Source organism: Natator depressus, chromosome 9 (genome assembly GCF_965152275.1).
Source record: "Natator depressus isolate rNatDep1 chromosome 9, rNatDep2.hap1, whole genome shotgun sequence".
Taxonomy (NCBI): Eukaryota; Metazoa; Chordata; order Testudines; family Cheloniidae; genus Natator; species Natator depressus.
Genome location: NC_134242.1, coordinates 49874420 through 49895979, shown reverse-complemented (window position 1 = coordinate 49895979; position 21560 = coordinate 49874420). Strand labels below are relative to the sequence as shown.

Below are 21560 nucleotides of genomic sequence, written 5' to 3'. Positions count from 1 at the left end.
CTTGGTATTCATGAGCTTCAGGGCAGGGGAAAGCAAGTCACAAAGTTCCATGAAAGTGCCCTTACGCATGCGAAAGTTTTGCAGGCACTGGGAATCGTCCCAGACCTGCAACACTACGCAGTCCCACCACTCTGTGCTTGTTTCCCGGGCCCAGAATCGGCGTTCCACGGCATGAACCTGCCCCATTAGCACCATGATGCCCCCATTGCCAAGGCCCGTGCTTTGAGAGAAGTCTGTGTCCATGTCCTCATCACTCTCGTCACTGCGCTGATGTTGCGTACTCGCCCGGTTTCGCTTTGCCAGGTTCTGGTGCTGCATATACTGCTAGATAATGCACGCGGTGTTTAATGTGCTCCTAATTGCACAAGTGATCTGAGTGGGCTCGATGCTTGCCGTGGTATGGCAAGAAAAAAGGCGCGGAACGATTGTCTGCCGTTGCTCTGACGGAGGGAGGGGCGACTGACGACATGGCTTACAGGGTTGGCTTACAGGGAATTAAAATCAACAAAGGGGGTGGCTTTATATCAAGGAGAAACAAAAACAACTGTCACGCAGAATGGCCCCCTCAAGGATTGAACTCAAAACCCTGGCAGGCCAATGCTCAACCCACTAAGCTATCCCTCCCTCTGGTATTTCAGGCAGGACTTCACGGAAGGAGGGAGGGAGAGAGGGGGGAGCAAATGAATACAAAACAGATCTGGTCTATTTCTTGTTTTGATCCACTCCATCTATCTTTTACATCTTTGGCTGGCAGCAGACGGTGCAGAAGGACTGCAAGCCATCCACATCTCCTGGCTGCTTGCCAGAAGATGGTGCAATAGGACTGCTAGCCATCCACATCTCCTGCCTGCTCACCATACGATGGTACAATAGTACTGCCTGCAGGACTAAAGAGAATGACCTGGTCGAGTCACTCCTAATTTAATCCCTGCACCCATATCTGCCCAGGCGCTCCTGACTGACCTTACCGAGGCGGCCAGGAGCACCTCGGACATGATGAGGATGGTTTTCAGGCCTATTGTACCATCTGCTGCCACAAGGCAATGGGTTGCTGCTGCTGTGTACCAATGCAGTACCGCGCCTGCCAGCACCCAGGAGACATACGGTGACAGTGAGCTGAGCGGGCTCCATGCTTGCCGTGGTATGGCGTCTGCACAGGTAACTCAGGAAAAAAGGCGCAAAACGATTGTCTGCCGTTGCTTTCACAGAGGGAGGGAGGGAGGGCCTGATGACACGTACCCAGAACCACCCGCGACAATGTTTTTTGCCCCATCAGGCATTGGGATCTCAACCCAGAATTCCAATGGGCAGCGGAGACTGCAGGAACTGTGGGATAGCTACCCACAGTGCAACACTCCGGAAGTCGACGCTAGCCTCGGTACTGTGGAAGCACTCCGCCGAGTTAATGCACTTAATGCACTTAGAGCATTTTGTGTGGGGACACACACAATCGACTATATAAAAACGATTTCTAAAAAACCAACTTCTATAAATTCGACCTAATTTCGTAGTGTAGACATACCCTTAGGAATGTAAAAGGTTAACCAGTAAGCATTAGGCTTACCATTAACTGGACCTTAACTGTTTACCCTGGCCGTGTTGGGCTGGTGGGCCAGAGGGACCCCAGCCCCGGCAGGCTGGAGCAGCCCCGGGAGCAGCGGGCAGGCCAGTGGGATCCCAGCCCCAGCCGCCCCGCCGGAGCGACCTCGGTTAACGGTTAACCAGTTAAATGGTATAATTTTAATAATTTAACTGGTTAACTTTTTAAATTGATATTTATATCCCTAGGGAGTTAAAAGCTATAAGCCTCTCACATGATTGGCAAGAAAGTGCATCCTTTCCTTTCAGATGTAAGGCCTCACTATGCCTAACCATACCTTTGTCAACTCAAGATTGGACTATTACAACATGGTCTGCACAGACTACACGTTCATACCATCCCAAAGCCACAGCTATTGCCAGACAAGGCAGCCTGCCTACAGAGCAGCTTTCCACATACAGCATATTACATCTGTGCCATGTGATCTTCATGGGCTACACACTGACTTCTGGATGAAGTTTAAGGCGTTGATTACACCATGCCTACCCCTATATTATCTGAGCTCCTCCCAGAAAGCTAACGGTATGTCTACACTTGCAGAATTTTTGCGCTATAAGTTACACCAGTGACAGGGAATGACTGAAAGTAAAGCACTGGTTTGTGTACTCACTTAATTCCTGAGGTGTCAGACAGTGTTTACATTAGCAGCACTTCCATCACTGTGCTCTAGGGCAGCTATCCCACAATGCAGCTCTCTCCAGTTTGATGATGGGTCTTGTGGGAAGGGGAGGGGAGGAGGTGATGGGGGCATCCTGGGTCCCTGCACAGTCTCCTCTCCCCAAACACCGATAAGCTCCAGTAGCTCAGCATTGCTCCATGCAGGGGTTCGTTTGCTCCATGGAGCAGGCATTGTCACCGGGCCAGATAAGTGAGTACTTGCCAAGAAAACAGGAAGGGGAGTTTCAAAGTTCCTGGGGGCTTTACAGGGGGAGGAGTGGATGTCTGTTTACCTGGCATCGGAGCAGCAGAGCTGCTGACTAGAGTGGTCACCTAGGCATTGTGGGATATCCTCCAGAAGCTAAAAGCTGTGTAAACAGGAAGAACACGTCTTCACTTGCACATCACCTCAAAAGCATCACCAGTAAGAGCTGTATGCGTCTCGTGGAGGTGGTTTTCTTTTTGTGGTGTAACAACTTAGTTTCACTACAAAAAGTCATTGGCAAGTGTAGACACTTCCATAGTTTTTGTACAAAAAAGGGACTTTTTCCGCTTTAAATGCAAGTGTAGACATGCCCTAAGTAAGCATCTATATGTTCTACAAACAATGCCTATGGACCCTGTATGCTCCATAACAGTAAATGTGGAGCTTGCCAGATTATTCTGGCACCTTGGTTAAGTGCTGGAGGGGACAAAAAGAAAATTAATTTTGGAGACGAAAGGAAAACAGATGTAACATTGGCAAACTTCTTCTTCGGCTTATAATGTGAGAAATATGTCCCTATTTTGTTGAATTTAGTTACCTGTTTTCACAGTCTGCAAATCAGGCAACTCATTGTTTTCCAAGTTATTTACGTACACATTAAGTAGATGTAGTGCCAGCAATGATCCCTGGGGTATGCCACTACACCCAGCACACTACTTCACTGGGCCAGCGTCACAAACTTTTATTATTCCTTCAACAATATGACCATCAGCATAAGACGACTCAAGTGCAAGTGTTCTATTTTCAAATCCAGATCATGGTCTGATGGCAGAGAGGTTCCCAACTTCCCCCTTTGAATACAGACTGAGCAGATTGCATGGAGTTCTCTTTTACGCAAGAATATACAAGACTGAATTAAGATTTTCTGTATTAATGCTCTCCTTTATGACAAGCTAGTCCAAAAAGTTAAATGTAAGATGAAGTTTAACTCCAAAGGAGTATCAACTCACATGATCAAGGCTTCCCATTCAAAGAAGTTTTCTTCATTCATAGGCCCTATTTAAAGAAAAAAAAAAAAAGATACATCATTGCTTTATGAACAACAGTTAATGACACATACCTACATCACATGAGTTCTATATAGCTCCTTACCTGCTACTATTCCTTCTGGTGGATTCAGGGTTAACTCTAAAATTCAGAATTAAAAGAAGATTGTTATTGATATAGTAGTTTCTTTATATTACTTAAAATTCAAAGAATAAGACATTTAACCTATCAATTGGATTGCTGTAGCTCAGCATGCTAATTCCTGACAAGCAGCAACAGCCGATCAGATATCAAGAAAAACTTGGGAATGTTCCGATTCCTCCTACTGGTTGTCTACTCTCCTCATCAGTTGAGTCTTCCAGAGAAGAAACACCAACACATCAAGCTCACAGAACGAAACCACTTCATGAACTAACACAATCACTGACTTGCTAGCCAACCCGGCTTTAAAAACTTTTCCTGAAAGCCCAATACACAACAATTTGAACTTTAAGGGGAAAAACCACTGTTCCACCCAAACACAGAAAACATGCACGCTTTTTCAGGGTGGGATATTCTGAATTAGCACACAGAGTTATCAAAGTTCAATGAACAGGGAAAGACTTTACTCCCATGGCCTCACTGCATTAATTCAAAACTGATGACATCTTCACCCCAAACACAAGCCACAATACAGCGAGGAGGAGGAACGGACGCAGAAAGATTTGATGGGAATAGCTGCATACTGTACTGCAGCTGCTGAGGACTACATCCGATCTGTACAATTTAAGAAATGTGAGAAAAGAACCACAGAACAGCCTTGAACAACTGGCTGACTAGTCAAGGAGTCTTTCCTGTCTCCAGACAGTCACAGCCTAATTAAAGCAAACCTTTACCTCATCACGACACAGTTCATCTGCAGCTTCATAGACAGCTGACAATTCCTGATTCACCAAGCTATAGTAGACTTAAATCCATGGCCCCCTGATTTCAGACTCTCCCATAAGATGAGCATCCTGAGGCAAGAACTCCATGCATCCGATGAAGTGAGCTGTAGCTCACGAAAGCTTATGCTCAAATAAATTTGTTAGTCTCTAAGGTGCCACAAGTACTCCTTTTCTTTTTGCGAATACAGACTAACACGGCTGCTACTCTGAAACATGTCCTACTGTAGTAATCACTTAGAAAGTCTCCAATATCTAGAGGATGTGAGAGCAATTTAACTAATTTCTGATCAGAATAAAAACTTCGTAGCGAGCTACCCTGATTTGAGTTGAAAAGCTTAGGTATACCCTGAAACACAGTCTTTTGAATTATTTTAGCCCTGTGGAACACTTGGAAGAGGAATTTACAAAAGAGGCTCTCTAGCCCGCCAGCTCTCTGTGTAAAAAACAATACAAGGAAAGCCATTAAGGAATAGGATTCAAAGGGGAAGAGTCAAGCCAAGGGGTTCAAAGAATTATTTCTCTTTGTCTTGCCAAGTACAGTTCAATGTCAAGTTAGTAAATGACGTCACCAATGTATGGTATTATACACAGCCTGTGCAAGCTCTGAGCCTATCAACTCAACATCAGAATACTTTTGATATTTCCCACAATTACATGCATCCTTCTAGGCTGGATTTTCCACTTCTGAAAGGGAGAACAGTGTTCAGATCTCAGACTCTGTGCTGACAGAGCAGCGAATGAGACTTCTGTTGCTCAGTCAGGGCCTCGTTAGGAGTTAATAGCTATGAAAGGAGTTGTGAAGGATGCACTGTATAGCCCTCCTACCCCAAAGAAAACCGTACCAACACAAGGTACTGGGGACAGTGAGGGTGAAATCCTATGGGACAAAATAAGGTATTTGTGAAGATGCAGACTCAACCCTTCACCTCACCTGGCTAGGCTCTATCCTTCCCCCTCTCAACAGAAATGGGTGTGCATCACATTAGGGGAGCAAGCACAAGGCAGCTGTGTGGCGTTAGGCCTATCTAGTCCTGAGGGAGGAAAGCTGCAGAATCTTGAACTCACGTCATTCTGATAGCCATTTTATGCTTGGATTATTTTGGGGTGGAGAGGGTACCCCTCTTTTGCACTTCTAGGATTCTCTCACACTGCTAGAGTTTATACAATTTAAAGGCCATTTGGGACTCCCAGCTTTCAAATGCTATACAGCATTAATCTCAAGCAAATATCATATTGCCTCTATATAAATCCATGGTATGCCCACATCTTGAATGCAGATCTGGTCGCCCCATCTCAAAAAAATTGGAAAAGGTACAGAAAAGGGCAAACAAACATGATTAGGGGTATAGGACAGCTTCCATATGAGGAGAGATTAATAAGACAGGGACTTTTCAGCTTGGAAAAGAGATGACTAAGGGGGGATATGATAAAGGTCTGTAAAATTATGACGGGTGTGAAGAAAGTAAATAAGGAAGTGCTATTTACTCCTTCTCATAATACAAGAACTAGGGGGTCACCAAATGAAATTAATAGGCAGCAGGTTTAAAACAAACAAAGAAGTATTTCTTCACACAACTCACTGTTAACCTATGGAACTCTTTGCCAGAGGATGTTGTGAAGGACAGGCTATAACAGGGTTCAAAAAAGAACTAGATAAGTTCATGGAGCATAGGTCCATCAATGGCTATTAGCCAGGATGGACAGGGATGGTGTTCCTAGCCTGTTTGCCAGAAGCTGGGAATGGTTGATAGAAGAAGGATCACTTGATGATTACCTGTGCTGTTAATTCCCTCTGAAGTACCTGGCATTGGCCACTGACAGAAGACAGGATACTGGGCTAGATGGACCACTGGGCTGACCCAGTATGGCTGTTTTTATGTTAGCTTGTGAAGCATTAGCTGTTAAAATTACATCAGAACTGAAGTGGACTAAAAAACAAGATCGCAATCAAAATTACATGATTTTAAAAGGACACAGCTTGAACAAGATCCCAAATGCAGGTTTTGTAAAAACACAAGCCCATGATTTTTTATTGTATCTTATCACTAGCCAATGCAGCCAGAGGCAGAAGGCTCCATAACCCATTACTAATCCCTGAAGCCATTTATGCACTCTTTTAAATTTTGTTTGTGTTAAGAGCTCAGATTTTCTAATTTGTTTTTAAGCTTAGAATGAAATAACCATCCCATTTAAAAGATCTATTCATATGCAAATACAGTGTCTCCCCTGAACATTTCTGGTGCACACAATGACCACTAAAGCATGTTGCGGATGCCCAAGTTTTTAGAAAAGGTTTCATAGATTCATAGATATTAAGGTCAGAAGGGACCATTATGATCATCTAGTCTGACCTCCTGCACAACGCAGGCCACAGAATCTCACCCACCCACTCCTGCGAAAAACCTCTCACCTATGTCTGAGCTACTGAAGTTCTCAAATCGTGGTTTAAAGACTTCAAGGAGCAGAGAATCCTCCAGCAAGTGACCTGTGCCCCATGCTACAGAGGAAGGCGAAAAACCTCCAGGGCCTCTTCCAATCGGCCCTGGAGGAAAATTCAATCTGCCCTGGAGGACTGTTGTTGTTATAGCAACAGTCACTAATGTCATACACATTGTGAGTCACTGATGTATGATCATTCAGGATGAAACTGTCCATAGATAGAGTTATAGAGATATCATGCAGTGACCACAACCAGACAGTCTCTTCATGGACAGTTAAACTTCTCTGCAGTTCCTTTGTCATGCAGAGCAGCTGCCCCTAGTGGTCCTACAAGCACCCCCTGCAGTTTCCCTCCAAATTCTCCAGAATAATCCAGTTAAAACCAAAGTCTTTGCTTCTCCTGGGAACTAATTTATTCAATATCATTCAGCCCCCACAAAAGCTTCTTTCTGCTTCCCCCTCAGGTTTAGGGTCATTTTGTTAGGTATAAAATAGTTATGGTCAAATAAACTTTGACTTCATTATAGCGAGCGTACAAACATACCAAGAATCTGCATTTTAATCAAGCCTGATTATGTTCTCAAATGATCTGCTGAACAATACACCTTCTGAAAACTTTATTAAACATTTATCAATTAATTTGAAGGTATGCAAAACTATTAAAGACAGACTACTTGAGAAATACATCTTTTCCCCTTAGTGCAGGCAAATGATAGGACTCTGGCCTGAGATTCAGGAAACCCGATTCTATTTCCCACTCTGCCATTTCCCTATTGTTGTATTCAGTGTTGTTGTAGCCCTGTTGTGTGACTTTGGGCAAGTCACTCCCTCCATCGGTCAGTTTCCCCATATGTAAAACAGGGACAATGATGCTTACTTTCCTTTGCAAAGTACTGAGACCTATGGATGAAGATACTTAGCCCTGGTCTACACTACAAGTTTAGGTTGAATTTAGCAGCATTAGTTCGATTTAACCCTGCATCTGTCCACATGACAAAGCCATTTTTCCAGACTTAAAGGGCTCTTAAAATCTATTTCTGTACTCCTCCCCGACAAGGGGATGAGTGCTGAAATAGACATCGCCGGGTCGAATTTGGGGTAGTGTGGACGCAATTCGATGGTATTGGCCTCTGGGAGCTATCCCAGAGTGCTCCACTGTGACCACTCTGGACAGCACTTCAAACTCAGATGCACTTGGCAGGTACACAGGAAACACCGGGAACTTTTGAATTTCATGTGCTGTTTGGCCAGTGTGGTGAGCTCATCAGCACAGGTGACCATGCAGAGCTCATCAGCACAGGTGACCATGCAGTCCCAGAATTGAAAAAGAGCTCCAGCATGGATCGAACGGGCGGTACTGGATCTGATCACTCCATGGGGAGACGAATCCATGCTATCAGAACTCCGTTCCAAAAGATGAAATACCAATATATGTGAAAAAAATCTCCAAGGGCATGATGGACAGAGGCTATAACAGGGATCTGCAGCAGTGCCGCGTGAAAATTAAGGAGCTCAGGCAAGCCCACCAAAAAACCAGAGGCGCAAACAGTTGCTCCAGGTCAGAGCCCCAGACATACCACTTCTGTGATGAGCTGCATGCAATTCTAAGGGGTGCCCCTACCACTAACCCACCCCTGGCTGTGGACACCTGCAAGGGGGGAGTCTCACACAACAGGGATGGGGATTTTGGGGAGGAGGAGGACAGCGCACAACAGGCAAGCGGAGAAACCATTCTCCCCGACAGCCAAGAACTGTTTATCACCCTGGAGCCAATACCCTCCCAACCTGGGCTCCCGGATCATGAAGCTGGAGAAGGCACTTCTGGTGAGTGTACCTTTGTAAATACAATACATGGTTTAAAAGCAAGCGTGTTTAATGATTAATTCACTCTGAAGACTTGGGATGCATTCACGGCCAGTACAGCTACTGGAAAAGTCTGTTAACGTGTCTGCGGATGGAGCGGAAATCTTCCAGGGACATTATTAAGGGGACATTCAGAGGTGGCCGTTCCTGCTGCGCTGTTTGCCTGTGGCTGAAATCAGCCCCGCTTTTAGCCACGCGCTGGGGGGGAGGCCATTCACGCTGAGCTGTTCGCATTTGGCTGGCAGGGATCTTCTCTGATACTAGTCACGCGGTGGGAGGAGGGGTGAAGCGATCATCCCAGAGAATTGGAGGGGGGGGGAGCGGTTAGTTGTGTTTGTGCTGCATGTTAAACTGCAGCCCCTCCTTTTAAACGGACAACCCAATGGGTGCTTGGTATGGGAAAGGAGAGTGCTGCTGTTTGAAACCATTCCCACATGTTATGAAGGCTGAAGAAGCCGAAAGACTATGGCTTACCATGGCTGCCTGCAAGCCGAATTCTGTTGCCCAGGCCTGCGTGTGTGATCTCTCACACCAAACCGGCAGGCCCTCAATATAAGAGGCAAAATGCGACCTTGTACCGAAAGCACATGTACTACGTAATGTTAACAGCTTGGTTCACCATGAAAGAGTCTACTCACTGATCTCTAAAATGTCTTTTTAAATACTACTCTCCCTTTTTTTCCCCTCTCGCAGCTGCAAATGTTTCAACACTCCCCCTATCATCTCTGTCCCAGAGGCTAGAGCAGATAAGGCGGCGAAAAAAAAGCACCGCGATTAAATGTTCTCTGAGCTCATGGTGTCCTCCCACACGGAAAAGCTCAGCAGAATGTGTGAAGGCAAACAATGGCAGAGTCCAGGAAAGCATAAAATGAACGCGAGGACAGGAGGGACGAGCAAGATGAGAGGTGGCGGCAGCATGATGACATGAGGCAGGATGCAATGTTGAGGCTACTAGGGAATCAAACGGATATGATCCGGCATCTGGTGGAGTTGCAGGAAAGGCAGCAGGATCACAGACCGCCGCTGCAGCCCCTGTGTAACCGCCCGCCCTCCTCCCCAAGTTCCATAACCTCCTCACCCAAAAGCCCAAGAACCCGGGGGGAGTGGGGGGTGGGAGGGCCCTCCAGGCACCCAACCACTCCACCCCAGAGGACTGCCTAAGCAACAGAAGGCTGGCATTCAATAAGTTTTGAAGTGCAGTGTGGCCTTGTCCTTCCCTCTTCCCCTCATCCACAACCCCACCTGGTGCTTCCCTCCTTCCCCCCCACTCCCAGGCTACCTTGGCAGTTATCCCCCTATTTGTGTGATGAATTAATAAAGAATGCATGATTTTGAAACAACAATGACTTTACTGACTCTGCAAGCGGTGATCGAAGGAGGGAGGGCGGTTGGCTTACAGGAAAGTAGAGTGAACCAAGTGGGCCGGTTTTCATAAAGGAGAAACAAACAGAAATGTCACACCGTAGCCTGGCCAGTCATGAAACTGGTTTTCAAAGCTTCTCTGATGCGCAGCGCACCCTGCTGTGCTCTTCTAATCGCCCTGATGTCTGGATGCGCATAATCAGCGGCCAGGCGATTTGCCTCAACCTCTCACCCCGCCATAAATGTCTCCCACTTACTCTCACAGAGATTGTAGAGCACACAGCAAGCAGCAATAACAATGAGAATATTGGTTTTGCTGAGGTCTAACCGAGTCAGTAAACTGCGCCAGCGTGCTTTTAAACGTCCAAATGCACATTCTACCACCATTCTGCACATTCTACCACCATTCTGCACTTGCTCAGCCTATAGTTGAACAGCTCCTTACTACTGTCCATGGTGCCTGTGTATGGCTTCATGAGCCAGGGCATTAAGGGGAAGGCTGGGTCCCCAAGGATAAACTATAGGCATTTTCAACATCTCCAACAGTTATCTTCTGGTCTGGGAAGTAAGTCCCTTCTTGCAGCTTTTCAAACAGACCAGAGTTCCTGAAGATGCGAGCGTCATGTACCTTTCCCGGCCATCCCACGTTGATGTCGGTGAAACGTCCCTTGTGATCCACGAGTGCTTGCAGCACCATTGAAAAGTACCCCTTGCAGTTTACATTCTGGCTGCCAAGGTGGTCCAGTCCCAAGATGGGGATATGCGTTCCGTCTATCACCCCACCACAGTTAGTGGATGGTTTTGCTGCAATGGGATTCCCTATGACCTGCACATTTCCCAGAGTCACTACCCCTGACAGCAGCAGCTCAGTGATTGTGTTGGCTACTTGGATCACAGCAGACCCCACAGTACATTTGCCCACTCCAAATTGATTCCCGACTGACCGGTAGCTGTCTGTCATTGCAAGCTTCCAGAGGGCTATCGCCACTCGCTTGTGAACTGTGAGGGCTGCTCTCATCTTGGTAATCTTGCACTTCAAGGGCAGGGAAAGCAAGTCACAAAGTTCCATGAAAGTGCCCTTACGCATGCGAAAGTTTCGCAGCCACTGGGAATCATCCCAGACCTGCAACGCTATGCGGTCCCACCAGCCTGTGCTTTTTTCCCGGGCCCAGAATCAGCGTTCCATAGCATGAGCCTGCCCCATTGCCACCAGGATGTCCAAATTGCCGGGGCCCGTACTTTGAGAGAAGTCTGTGTCCACGTCCTCATCACTCTTGTCACCACGCTGCCGTCGCCTCCTCGCCTGCTTTTGCAGGTTCTGGTTCTGCACATACTGCAGGATAAAGCACGAGGTGTTTAAATGCTCATAACAGCCGCGGTGATCTGAGTGGGCTCCATGCTTGCCGTGATATGACGTCTGCAGGAGAGCAGAGTTGCAGCGGAAGCAGTGGCTGACAACAGATGCCACGAGAATAGATATTTATAGAGAACGATGAGATGACCTGCGAGGTGGATTCATGAGAGCAAGAGAGCAAAGTTGCAGCGGAAGAGGTGGAGGACGAAGGTTAACACCGCGCACATTTCCCGAGGAAGAACACACATACCCGGGAGCCCATGACAGACAACATGGAGAAATTCACTATTGAGACAATAGCAGCAGAGCAGAGTTGCAGCGGAAGCGGTGGATGACAACGGTTAGCAGTCCTACTGCACCGTCTGCTGAAAGCAGTATGGTGTCCGCATGGAAAAAAGGTGTAAAACGATTGTCTGCCATTGCTTTCATGAAGGGAGGGGCAACTGACGACATGTACCCAAAACCACCCGCAACAATGTTTTTGCCTCATCAGGCATTGGGAGCTTAACCCAGAATTCCAATGGGCGGCTGAGACTGCAGGAACTGTGGGATAGCTACCCACAGTACACCACTCTGTAAGTCGATGCTAGCCACCGTAGTGAGGACACACTCCGCCGACTTAATGCGCTTAGTGTGGACATACGCAATCGACTGTATAAAACTGATTTCTAAAAATCGACTTCTATAATATCAACTTAATTTCATAGTGTAGACATACTTAGCTGTTATATAGCAAATATTATTCATTATTATACAAGGTGGATAAAAATAATTATTTTTTTTATTTAAATCAGATTTTTTTGATAAAATGCTTTTTGAGGGAAAAACCTATCTAAAGACAGTTTTAATTAAGACACATTATAGCTCAAAGATATCTCATCATGGAATAGGGATTAAAAATTCTAATTCTATAGTATGAGACAATATATTCATGTAATGTTTAAGGAAAGTTTTGTAAATGAGTTCCAATAGTTCATGTATTAGGGACCCAATTTTATAGGGTTCCTGGGGCTTCTGTATAGATTATTTAGGTTAATCTTTCCATATACCCAATGGGACTCAGTGCTCAGTCTAGAAGATACCATCAGAGACACTTACTTGTGCAGTTGTCAAAGAAAAAAAAAAACTCCATCATCCAGAAACAACCATAGATAAGTTTGTGATAACAACCAGAAGATTACAAAAAGAGGTAATTGATGAAAAAAATGCCTGGTTTTTTTATGCAAGAAACTCTCCTTCCCGTATGATCGAGAACCCACACTTCATTAACATGGTTCAGTCATTAAGATCAGGATACAGTCCACCCAACAGAGCAGATGTCGCAGGCAAATTGCTGGATAAAGTGTATGAAAGACAAATTGAGCAGTATGCAAAAGGTCTAGAGGGTAAAACTGTTAACCTGAGTCTTGATGGATAGAGCAATATCCACAATGATCCTGTTGTATGTGCTTGTCTGACAACAGAAGAAGGGAATGTCTTCCTTACAGAAACAACTGATACATCAGGAAATGCATACACTGCAGAATACTTACAAGAAGTAGCAGTAAAAGCTATAACAAACTCTGAAAAAAAATTCAAATGTCTAGTATGCAGCTTGGTCACAGACAATATTGCAAATGTATACAATGTGAGAAGACATCATCATCTTGGGACTCTCTTCACAATAATATACATTTGCAGTGCTCATTTGATACACCTCCTAGCCAAAGACTTCAGTGTTCCAGAAATAAAGGCTAATGTTTTTGGCAAAATACTTCCGTAACAACCACTTTGCAGCAGCTGCTCTGAAAAAAGAGGGAAGAACCAAGATAACTCTCCCACAAGGTGTGCGATGGAACTCAGTAGTGGACTATTTTGAGCACTATATCAAGAACTGGACTAATCTGATGACAGTTTGTGAACAAAATTGTAAAAAGATAGACGGCACTGTCACAGCCGAAGTTCTCAACATTGGGCTTAAGAGAAATGTTGAACACATGCTGAGTATCCTGAAGCCTATTTCTGTAGCCTTGACCAAAATGCATGGAAATAGCTGTTTTATTGCTGATGCTGTTGAAATTTGGAAGGAACTGAGTGAGATCTTAAAAAGAGAAATATGCAATGACAGAGTTAAATTACAAGCATTAAAAAAACAAATGGGACAAGCACTATCTCCAGCTCATTTTCTTGCAAATAGTGTCAATACTCGGTACGAGGGTCAAACCTTAACTGCTGAAGAAGAGGAGTTGGCTATGACATGGACATCCAGCAATCATCTCTCCATAATGCCAACTATAATAAACTCAGAGCTAAGGATGAGCCATTCAAGAAATATATGTTTGCTGATGATGTTTTAAAGAAAGTCATACCAGTGAACTGGTGGAAGTCACTTAAGCACTTGGATTCAGAGACTGTTGAAGTGATAATCTCACTTGTAACAACAGTAGCTTCTTCTGCCCGTGTAGAAAAATATTTTCTTCCTTTGGACTAATTCATTCCAAACTGAGAAATCGTTTGGGACCTGAAAAAGCAGGAAAGCTTCTTCTCCAGATTATGAACAAACAGGAAAATGATGGTGAAGAGGACTGAGTTAGCTGCAGAAGCCAATATTTTAAGTTTCTCGTGTTGACCTGGCTGACAGTCGATTTAATTTTTTTAAAAAAATATTTCATTTAACTATTTTAGTTAAAAACAATTTTAACAAAAACAAACCTGATTTTAAAAAACTTGAATGTTTAAATTCAAAAATTCATATGCTTGTTTTGTTATAATATTATATGTTTGCTGTTGAAGACAAAAAATCCAGAATACATAACGTTGTTTCAGTTAAATAAAACAATCTAAATGTCTGTCTGGTGATCTCCTAATACAGCATGGCAAGAAAATCCTCCAAATATTAATGATCAACCTATTGAATTGGAGGTAGTTCACCTCCCAATGACTTCATAAATATCTGCTTCAATTACCTTTGATAAATGAGATAACCAAACAATCATTCATTTTCTGATATAGCTGTAAAACTAATCTGTAAAGTTCTCAAAATAAATCACTTAAAAAATGTATAGTGTGTACCTTCTAAAAATGAAACCTACATCTATCTCTGAGTTGTGAAGTATATGTATTAAGGTTATAACAACCAACAAGAATGCACTTTTATGTCGAAATCCATGACTAAATCAAGTCTTCCTGACTCGTGATTGAAATCATGATTTCAATCAGTTTGATTTAAATCAAATCCACCCTGCTATTATAGCCTCTATTAGAGATGGTAGAAACATTCTGTCCTAAACTCACCCATCCTATTTATTACAGTTCCCTCGTGGTAAGTGAATTCATTATCATTACTTGTATAAGCTTAAGTGTTTTATGATGCAATTTCCTACATTTTTGAACACATTCTCTCTTGGGATTGAGTTTCAATAACTGACTAGGAAAAGCCCCAAATACTATGTTTAGGAAAGGAAGGGGCATTTTCAAAGCAGTGGTTTTGATACTAACCATGTTAACCAGCTGCAGGGGCCTTGCCTAAATATTTATCTCTTTATTTAATGAGCAGCAGCAGCTAACCACAACCTGTCCAGCTGCAATGCTGGATTTTTCTTTTTGCTCCAGATGGAACCTTTCCAATTTTAAGAACAGACTGCAAGAGCGTGCAAACTGAAATGAGGTTGGCTTATGTCCTGAAGCATAAAGGCTTATATCTCTTCTAATTGTTTTTTTAAATCCTGTCTAACGTAACCATAGATGTTCTCTGCCATATAAATGTCTAATTTTTTTCTTAATCCTACTAGGCCCTTGGCCTCCATTATATCTAGTGGTAATAAATTCCACAGATTAAATGCCTCAATTTTTAAAAGGAAATACTTTCTTATATTAAACACGACTACTTTGCAGTTCTACGGTTCTAATGATATAAAAGAACCTCCATTTTACAGACACAGGAAATTGGAAAGAGCTGCCTAAGATCAGATAGCACATTACTGGCAAAGCTGGGGATATGGCTACGCTAGAAACGCTACAGCAGCAGCGCCATAGTAGCACTGTAATGTAGACACTACAGAGATGGAAAGGATTCCTCTACTGCTGTAGTAAATCCACCTCTCCAAGAGCCGGTAGCTAGATTGACAGAAGAATTCCTACCAGTTTCTATGCCAAGGCTTAGATCGGCTTAATTACATCGCACATGGCATGAGCAATGTAGTTAAACCGACCTTACTTTGCAGCATAGACCAGCCCGAGGAAGAGGATTCCAATCTACCAACTCTCACGTGCTTCAACCAAAAAAATGCTTTTCCTCAAAAATGACATTCACCCAATTTCAGATTTAACACAGCACAAAATCCAGGATATTTAGGCCAGGTCCACACTATAAAATTACACCTGTATAACTATATTGCTCAGGGGTGTAAAAAAATTCACACACACACACACACACACCCCCCGAGCAATTCAGTTATACCAACCTCACCCGTGGTGTAGATAGCACTATGTCGACAGGAAGGCTTACCTCAAAGACATAGCTGCCGCCTCTCGCAGAGGTGGGTTAACCACGCCAATGGGAGCAGCTCTCCTGTCAGCCTAGTAGTATCTTAACTTCCTGAAATTTCTGACTTTAATGCCTGTCAGAGTTCTCTCCCCACTCTGAACTCTAGGGTGCAGATGTGGGGACCCGCATGAAAGACCCCCTAAGCTTATTTCTACCAGCTTAGGTTAAAAACTTCCCCAAGGCATGAATTCTTCCTTGTCCTTGGACAGTATCGCTGCCACCACCAAGTGAGTTAGACAAAGAGCCACTTGGAGTTCCTGTTTCCCCAAAATATCCCCCCAAATCCTTTTACCCAATCAGATTCTTAAAAACAGAACTTTTTTATAAAGAAAAACAAGCACCTCTGTAAAATCAGGATGGAAGGTAATTTTACAGAGTAATACAATTTAAAACATAGAGGATTCCCCTCTAGGCAAAACTTTAAAGTTACAAGAAACAGGAATAAACCTTCCTCTTAGCATAGGGAAAATTCACAAGCTAAAACAAAAGATACTCTAATGCATTTCCTTGCTATTACTTACTATTTCTGTAATTTTCGATGTATCATTTAGTAGGAGCTGGATTACTTGCTTGGTCTCTCTCTTTGTCTTCGAGAGAACAACAAAGAGCACAAACAAAAACCTTTCCCCCCCAGATTTGAAAGTATCTTCTTTCCCCATTGGTGCTTCTGGTCAGGTGCCAACTAGGTTAATGGAACTGATTAACCCTTTACAGGTAAAGGAGGGATTTTACGCTACCCTTAGCTGTATGTTTATGACAGTGCCCAACCACGGAACAAACTGAAATTATTTGACTGGCACTAGCAGAATGGCCAGTCCAGAGTCTGAAACACACAATGCCCATATGATTCAAGGAAGCAAACAATGACTGAGGGCATGGCTACACTTGCAGATGTAGAGTGCTTCGAGTTAAACCCACCTTCGGAGAGCACAGTAGGGAAAGCGCTGCAGTCTGTCCACACTGACAGAAACAAGCGCACTGGCATGGCCACATTTGCGGCACTTTCAGCGGCACTGGGAGCGGTGCATTATCGGCAGCTATCCCACAAAGCACCTCTTCCCATTCTGGCACTGTGGCTTGTGGGAACAGGGTGGGGGGCGGGGCATTCTGGGTCCAGTCCCAACGCCCCATGATGCATCTGTTCGCATCCCAGCAATCCCTGTGCTTCCATCCATATTTGGCGCCATCTTTCAATGTTTTTTGTACTGTGCGCTCTGTCTTCCCTTTCGGGCTGCGGGAATGGAGCTCGAACTGCTGAGGAGTATGCTGACGAGTCTCGCCAGCACGTCACATTTGGCAGTCGAGTTATTCCTTATAATGCAAAGTGACAGTGAGGGCTCTGATGATGATATCAACTCGAGTAACGCATATAACACAAGCTTGCTTGTGGCATTCACGGACATGCTCACCACCGTGGAATGACGCTTCTGGGCTCAGGAAACAAGCACTGAGTGGTGGGATCACATCTTCATGCAAGTCTGGGATGACAAGTAGTGGCTACAGAACTTTCGGATGAGAAAACCCAGTTTCATGGGACTGTGTGAAGAGCTCGCCCCAACCCTGCAGCGCAAGGACATGAGATTGAGAGCTGCCCTGACGGTGGAGAAGCATGTGGCGATTGCAATCTGGAAGCTGGCAACTCCAGACAGCTACCGATTGGTCACTAACCAATTTGGAGTGGGAAAGTTGACCAGTGGAATCATGTTGATGCAAGTTTGCAGGGCCATTAATCACATCCTGCTCAGAAGAATGGTGACTCCGGGTAACGTGCATGACATTGTGGATGGCTTTGCACAAATGGGTTTCCCTAACTGCGGAGGGGTGATGGATGGGACGCATATTCCAATTCTGGCACCAGGCCACCTAGCCTCCGAGTATGTTAATCGGAAGGGGTATTTCTCGATGGTTCTCCAGGCACTTGCGGATCACCGTGGGCTTTTCATTTACATTAACACACGCTGGCCCGGAAAGGTGCATGACACAAGCATCTTTTGGAACAGTAGCCTGCTCAGGAAGCTGCAAGCCAGGACTTTTTTCCCCAGACCAGAAGATCACTGTAGGGGAAGTTGAAATGCCCACTGTGATCCTTGGAGACCCCGCTTACCCTTTAATGCCGTGGCTCATGAAACCCTACACAGGGAGCCTTGACAGCAGCAAGGAGAGGTTCAACAACAGCTGAGTCGGTGCAGAATGACTGTGGAGTGTGCTTTTGGCCGTTTAAAGGACCACTGGAGCTCTCTGTACGGGAAGCTAGATCTGGCCGATGACAGTAGCCCCGCGGTTCTATCCACGTGCTGCACCCTCCATAACATTTGTGAAGGGAAGGGTGAATGATTCACTCAGGCATGGAACTCGGAGGTTCAAATCCTGGAGGCTGAATTTGAACAGCCAGAGAGCAGGGCTATTAGAGGGGCCCAGCGTGGGGCTGCAAGGATTAGGGATGCCTTGAGGGAGCAATTTGAGGCTGAAAGCCACCAGTAATGTCTGGTGCCCTGAACGGGAGCAAAGTGCAGTGGTTCCAACGTTGGTAGGAATCTGTGTTTGCTACGCTGACTTGCAGAGCCTGTTTCTTTCCTGGGCTAAGGTATCTTTTACTTTATGCAATAATAAAGAATATTTTCAAAGCCAAAAAATCCATTTATTGAAAAGAAACAACTGCTTGGGAAACAGACAGGGCAAGGGGGTGGGGTGGGGTGGGGTGGGGAATGGTACAACCACAGATTTGCATGTGTCCTGTTATCATACTCAGCCCTCCTCTTTGGAGTACTGTGCAATGAGTGCTGCACTTCAGGATGGCTATACTGCATGGTGATGGGGGTTGAGTGCAGTGGGTAAGAGTCGTAGTTTTCAGGGCTGGGTGGTGAAGCTACAGGTGTTGGAGGCAGCTGGTAGTGGTAAGAACCCGGATGTTGGGGAAAGTGGGTTGGAGGTGACATGGGGGCACAAGGGAAAGAGTTTTGGGACAAGGGCTGCAAGAGGGGTGGGGAGGGGGGAGAGGCCAGGCACGGTAATGCTCCGCCTGCATGGCTACGAGCACCTGGATCGAGTCCACTTGGCGCTCCATTATGCTTATCAGCCGATCTGTGCTTTGCTGCCAGAGCACCGCGCTTTTGTGCCGGCAGTCCTCATTCTGCTGGCTGATCCTCCTTTCACTGTCCCGCCATTCCTGCGCTTTTTGATTTTCATTACTTGAATGCTGCATTACTTTATGCAACATGTCTTCCTTGCTTCTACGTGGGCTCTGATTCTTTGGAGTCTTTCGGCTGGTGATAACATGGACGGCTGAGATCTCAAGGTTGCATCTGCAAAGGCAAAATGCAACACTTAACGGAGGCAGCATTGTTCACACCAGACAGAGCAATGATTCCCTCATACTTAAGGGCAAGCACAGTCTACACAATAGCATAATTTGCCCGTCCCTAAGCGAGCGCACATAACCCACAGAAGCCCCAAAATGGTGAGTAAGCACAGGGTCAAGCGTGACTGATTGTTTCACGGCTGTACTGTCCTCTGGGTTTCTGTGCCTTGGGGAGAGCCAACAGCTGCAGGGGGCCCCTATACTGAACACTGCCCCCACATTTTCCACAGGAAGTCGTCCTGGATATCTCGCTGCTGAGGGTGACTTGGGAAGCAAGGGAGGGTCTTCTACTGCAATGCGGATTCCGCCCTGGCCCATATGCAGCTTGCCTGTGCGCAGCTATGGTCCCCCCGCCCCTCACGGCACAGTGGCGAGGAGAAGTTAGCTTTACTGGGACAAGGAACACAGTGGCTCACCCGAGAAACCTGCGCAAGCACATTTCCCAAGTTCTGGATGAGACCTTTGAAGAGAACGCTGAGACAGATTACCAAGATGTGAGAGAGACCACACCAAGGCCCTATTCCGCATCTAGGCATGCATGCAGCCCTATCCCTCCTCACCCCAAGAGCCCGCACCAAATAACTTCCTTCCCAAAATAAAAGCCGCTTACCAAGAACCTCGTCTGGTGTTTGTCCTTCCCCCAACACCGACTGCTGCGAGTGGCTACCTTCCTCCTGACTTGAGAACAGCTCCTGGCTGCATGCATCTAGGGATTCCAGGGTGTCTTCCTCTGCCTCAGCACCCTCGCTCCCACTTTGCTGCTCCTCCTCCTCCTCCCACCTTGTTGAACTGGGCTCTGAAGTGTCCATGGTGGTACTCGGTATGGAGGTGGGGTCGGCCCCAAGTATCGCGTCCAGCTCTTTGTAGAAACGGCAGGTTGCAGGGGCAGCACCGGAGCGGCTGTTTGCCTTGTGCGCTTTGTGGTAGGCATTCCACAGCTCCTTCATTTTAATCCTGCACTGCAGTGCGTGCCAGTCGTGGCCCCTTTCCATCATGTCCCTTGATATCTGCCTGAAGGTATTGTAATTCCTATGGCTGGAGCACAGCTGGGACTGGACAGCTTCCTCCCCCCAAACACTGATGAGGTCCAGCACCTCGCCATTGCTCCATACTGGGGATCGCCTGGTGCATGGAGGCATGGTCATCTGGAAAGGTTCGCCGAGAGGATTCCATGCCTGGCTGAGCAAACAGGAAGGGGATTTTCAAAATTCCCAGAAAATTTAAAGGTTGGGTCTGACGGTTGGTCACCTGGGGGCAGGGCAGTAGAGTTCAAAGTAATGACCAGAGTGGCTAGAACAGGCACTGTGGGACACCTCTGGAGGCCGATCAGAGCGCACTAACAGACCAGGGCATCCACACTGGCGCCGTGGCACTCCAGCGGGGGCACAACAAACGTTATTCCACTTGCCGAGGTGGAGTACCAGGAGCAGGCCAGCCGTGGAGTTAGAGCGCTCCATGTGCCTTGCCAGTATGGACGAGTATTGAGCTAGTGCGCCCGGGGCTCCTTTAATGTGCTGTAACTCACAAGTGTAGCCAAGCCCATAGTTTTCCAAAGCAGCAAAAGACATACACACAGGGCAAAAAAATTGTAACGGCTTAAACCAACATGCAGAGAATGGAACAGGATCTCAGCTACATTCAAACGTACACAGTTAATGAGGCAGTGTTCTTTAGAAAACGTGCATCTTCCCAGTACACATACATACAGCTTTGCATAGAATATAGGTTCTTAAAAATTCTACCTGCATACATAGAAAATTTGGAAACCCTCCTATCTGCCAAATAAAACTAAATGTTCAACAGAACTCAAAAAGGAACATTGCCATACAAAACTTTGAACTCTCTACCCCAGCCATTTTGTCAGTAGAGCTCTTCAAAAAATTGTTTCAAGAATTTATTTACAACATATAAAAATGGGGAAAGTTTGCTGTTGTCATCTTTTACTTGCTCATTCAGAAATGGCAACCAATTTTTTAAATTAAATTATAAAAAAAATACACATACAGGCAGAGACCATTTCTGGAAAAATTTCAGCCCAACATATTAAAGTCCCTGAACATTATGAAAAACTGAAAACAAAGGATTATAATGCTCATGCAACCTTAAGTACAGATGTAAATAAAGCACCAGCTCGAGTATAACTGCACTATTCTAGCAGACAACTGACTAAACTAAAAAAAGGAATGATTTAACTTCTTTTACAAGACCAGAGATGCTGGAAGGG

The 21560-nt window shown here is 45.4% G+C and overlaps 1 protein-coding gene across 2 annotated transcripts in view; it reads right to left on the bottom strand.

Moving 5' to 3' along the window:
- UBE2G2 (ubiquitin conjugating enzyme E2 G2) overlaps nt 1-21560 on the bottom strand; it is a 55211-nt gene that overhangs the window by 24913 nt on the left and 8738 nt on the right. Inside the window, exons 2-3 of one of the 2 annotated variants that reach the window (XM_074964133.1) lie at nt 3615-3650; nt 3473-3518 (exon numbers count right to left, since the gene is read on the bottom strand). The exons of the other annotated variant lie outside the window; for it this stretch is intronic. Coding sequence (XP_074820234.1) covers nt 3473-3518; nt 3615-3650 — 82 coding nt within the window. The remainder of the gene's footprint in view (nt 1-3472; nt 3519-3614; nt 3651-21560) is intronic. 2 annotated transcript variants of the gene reach the window in all.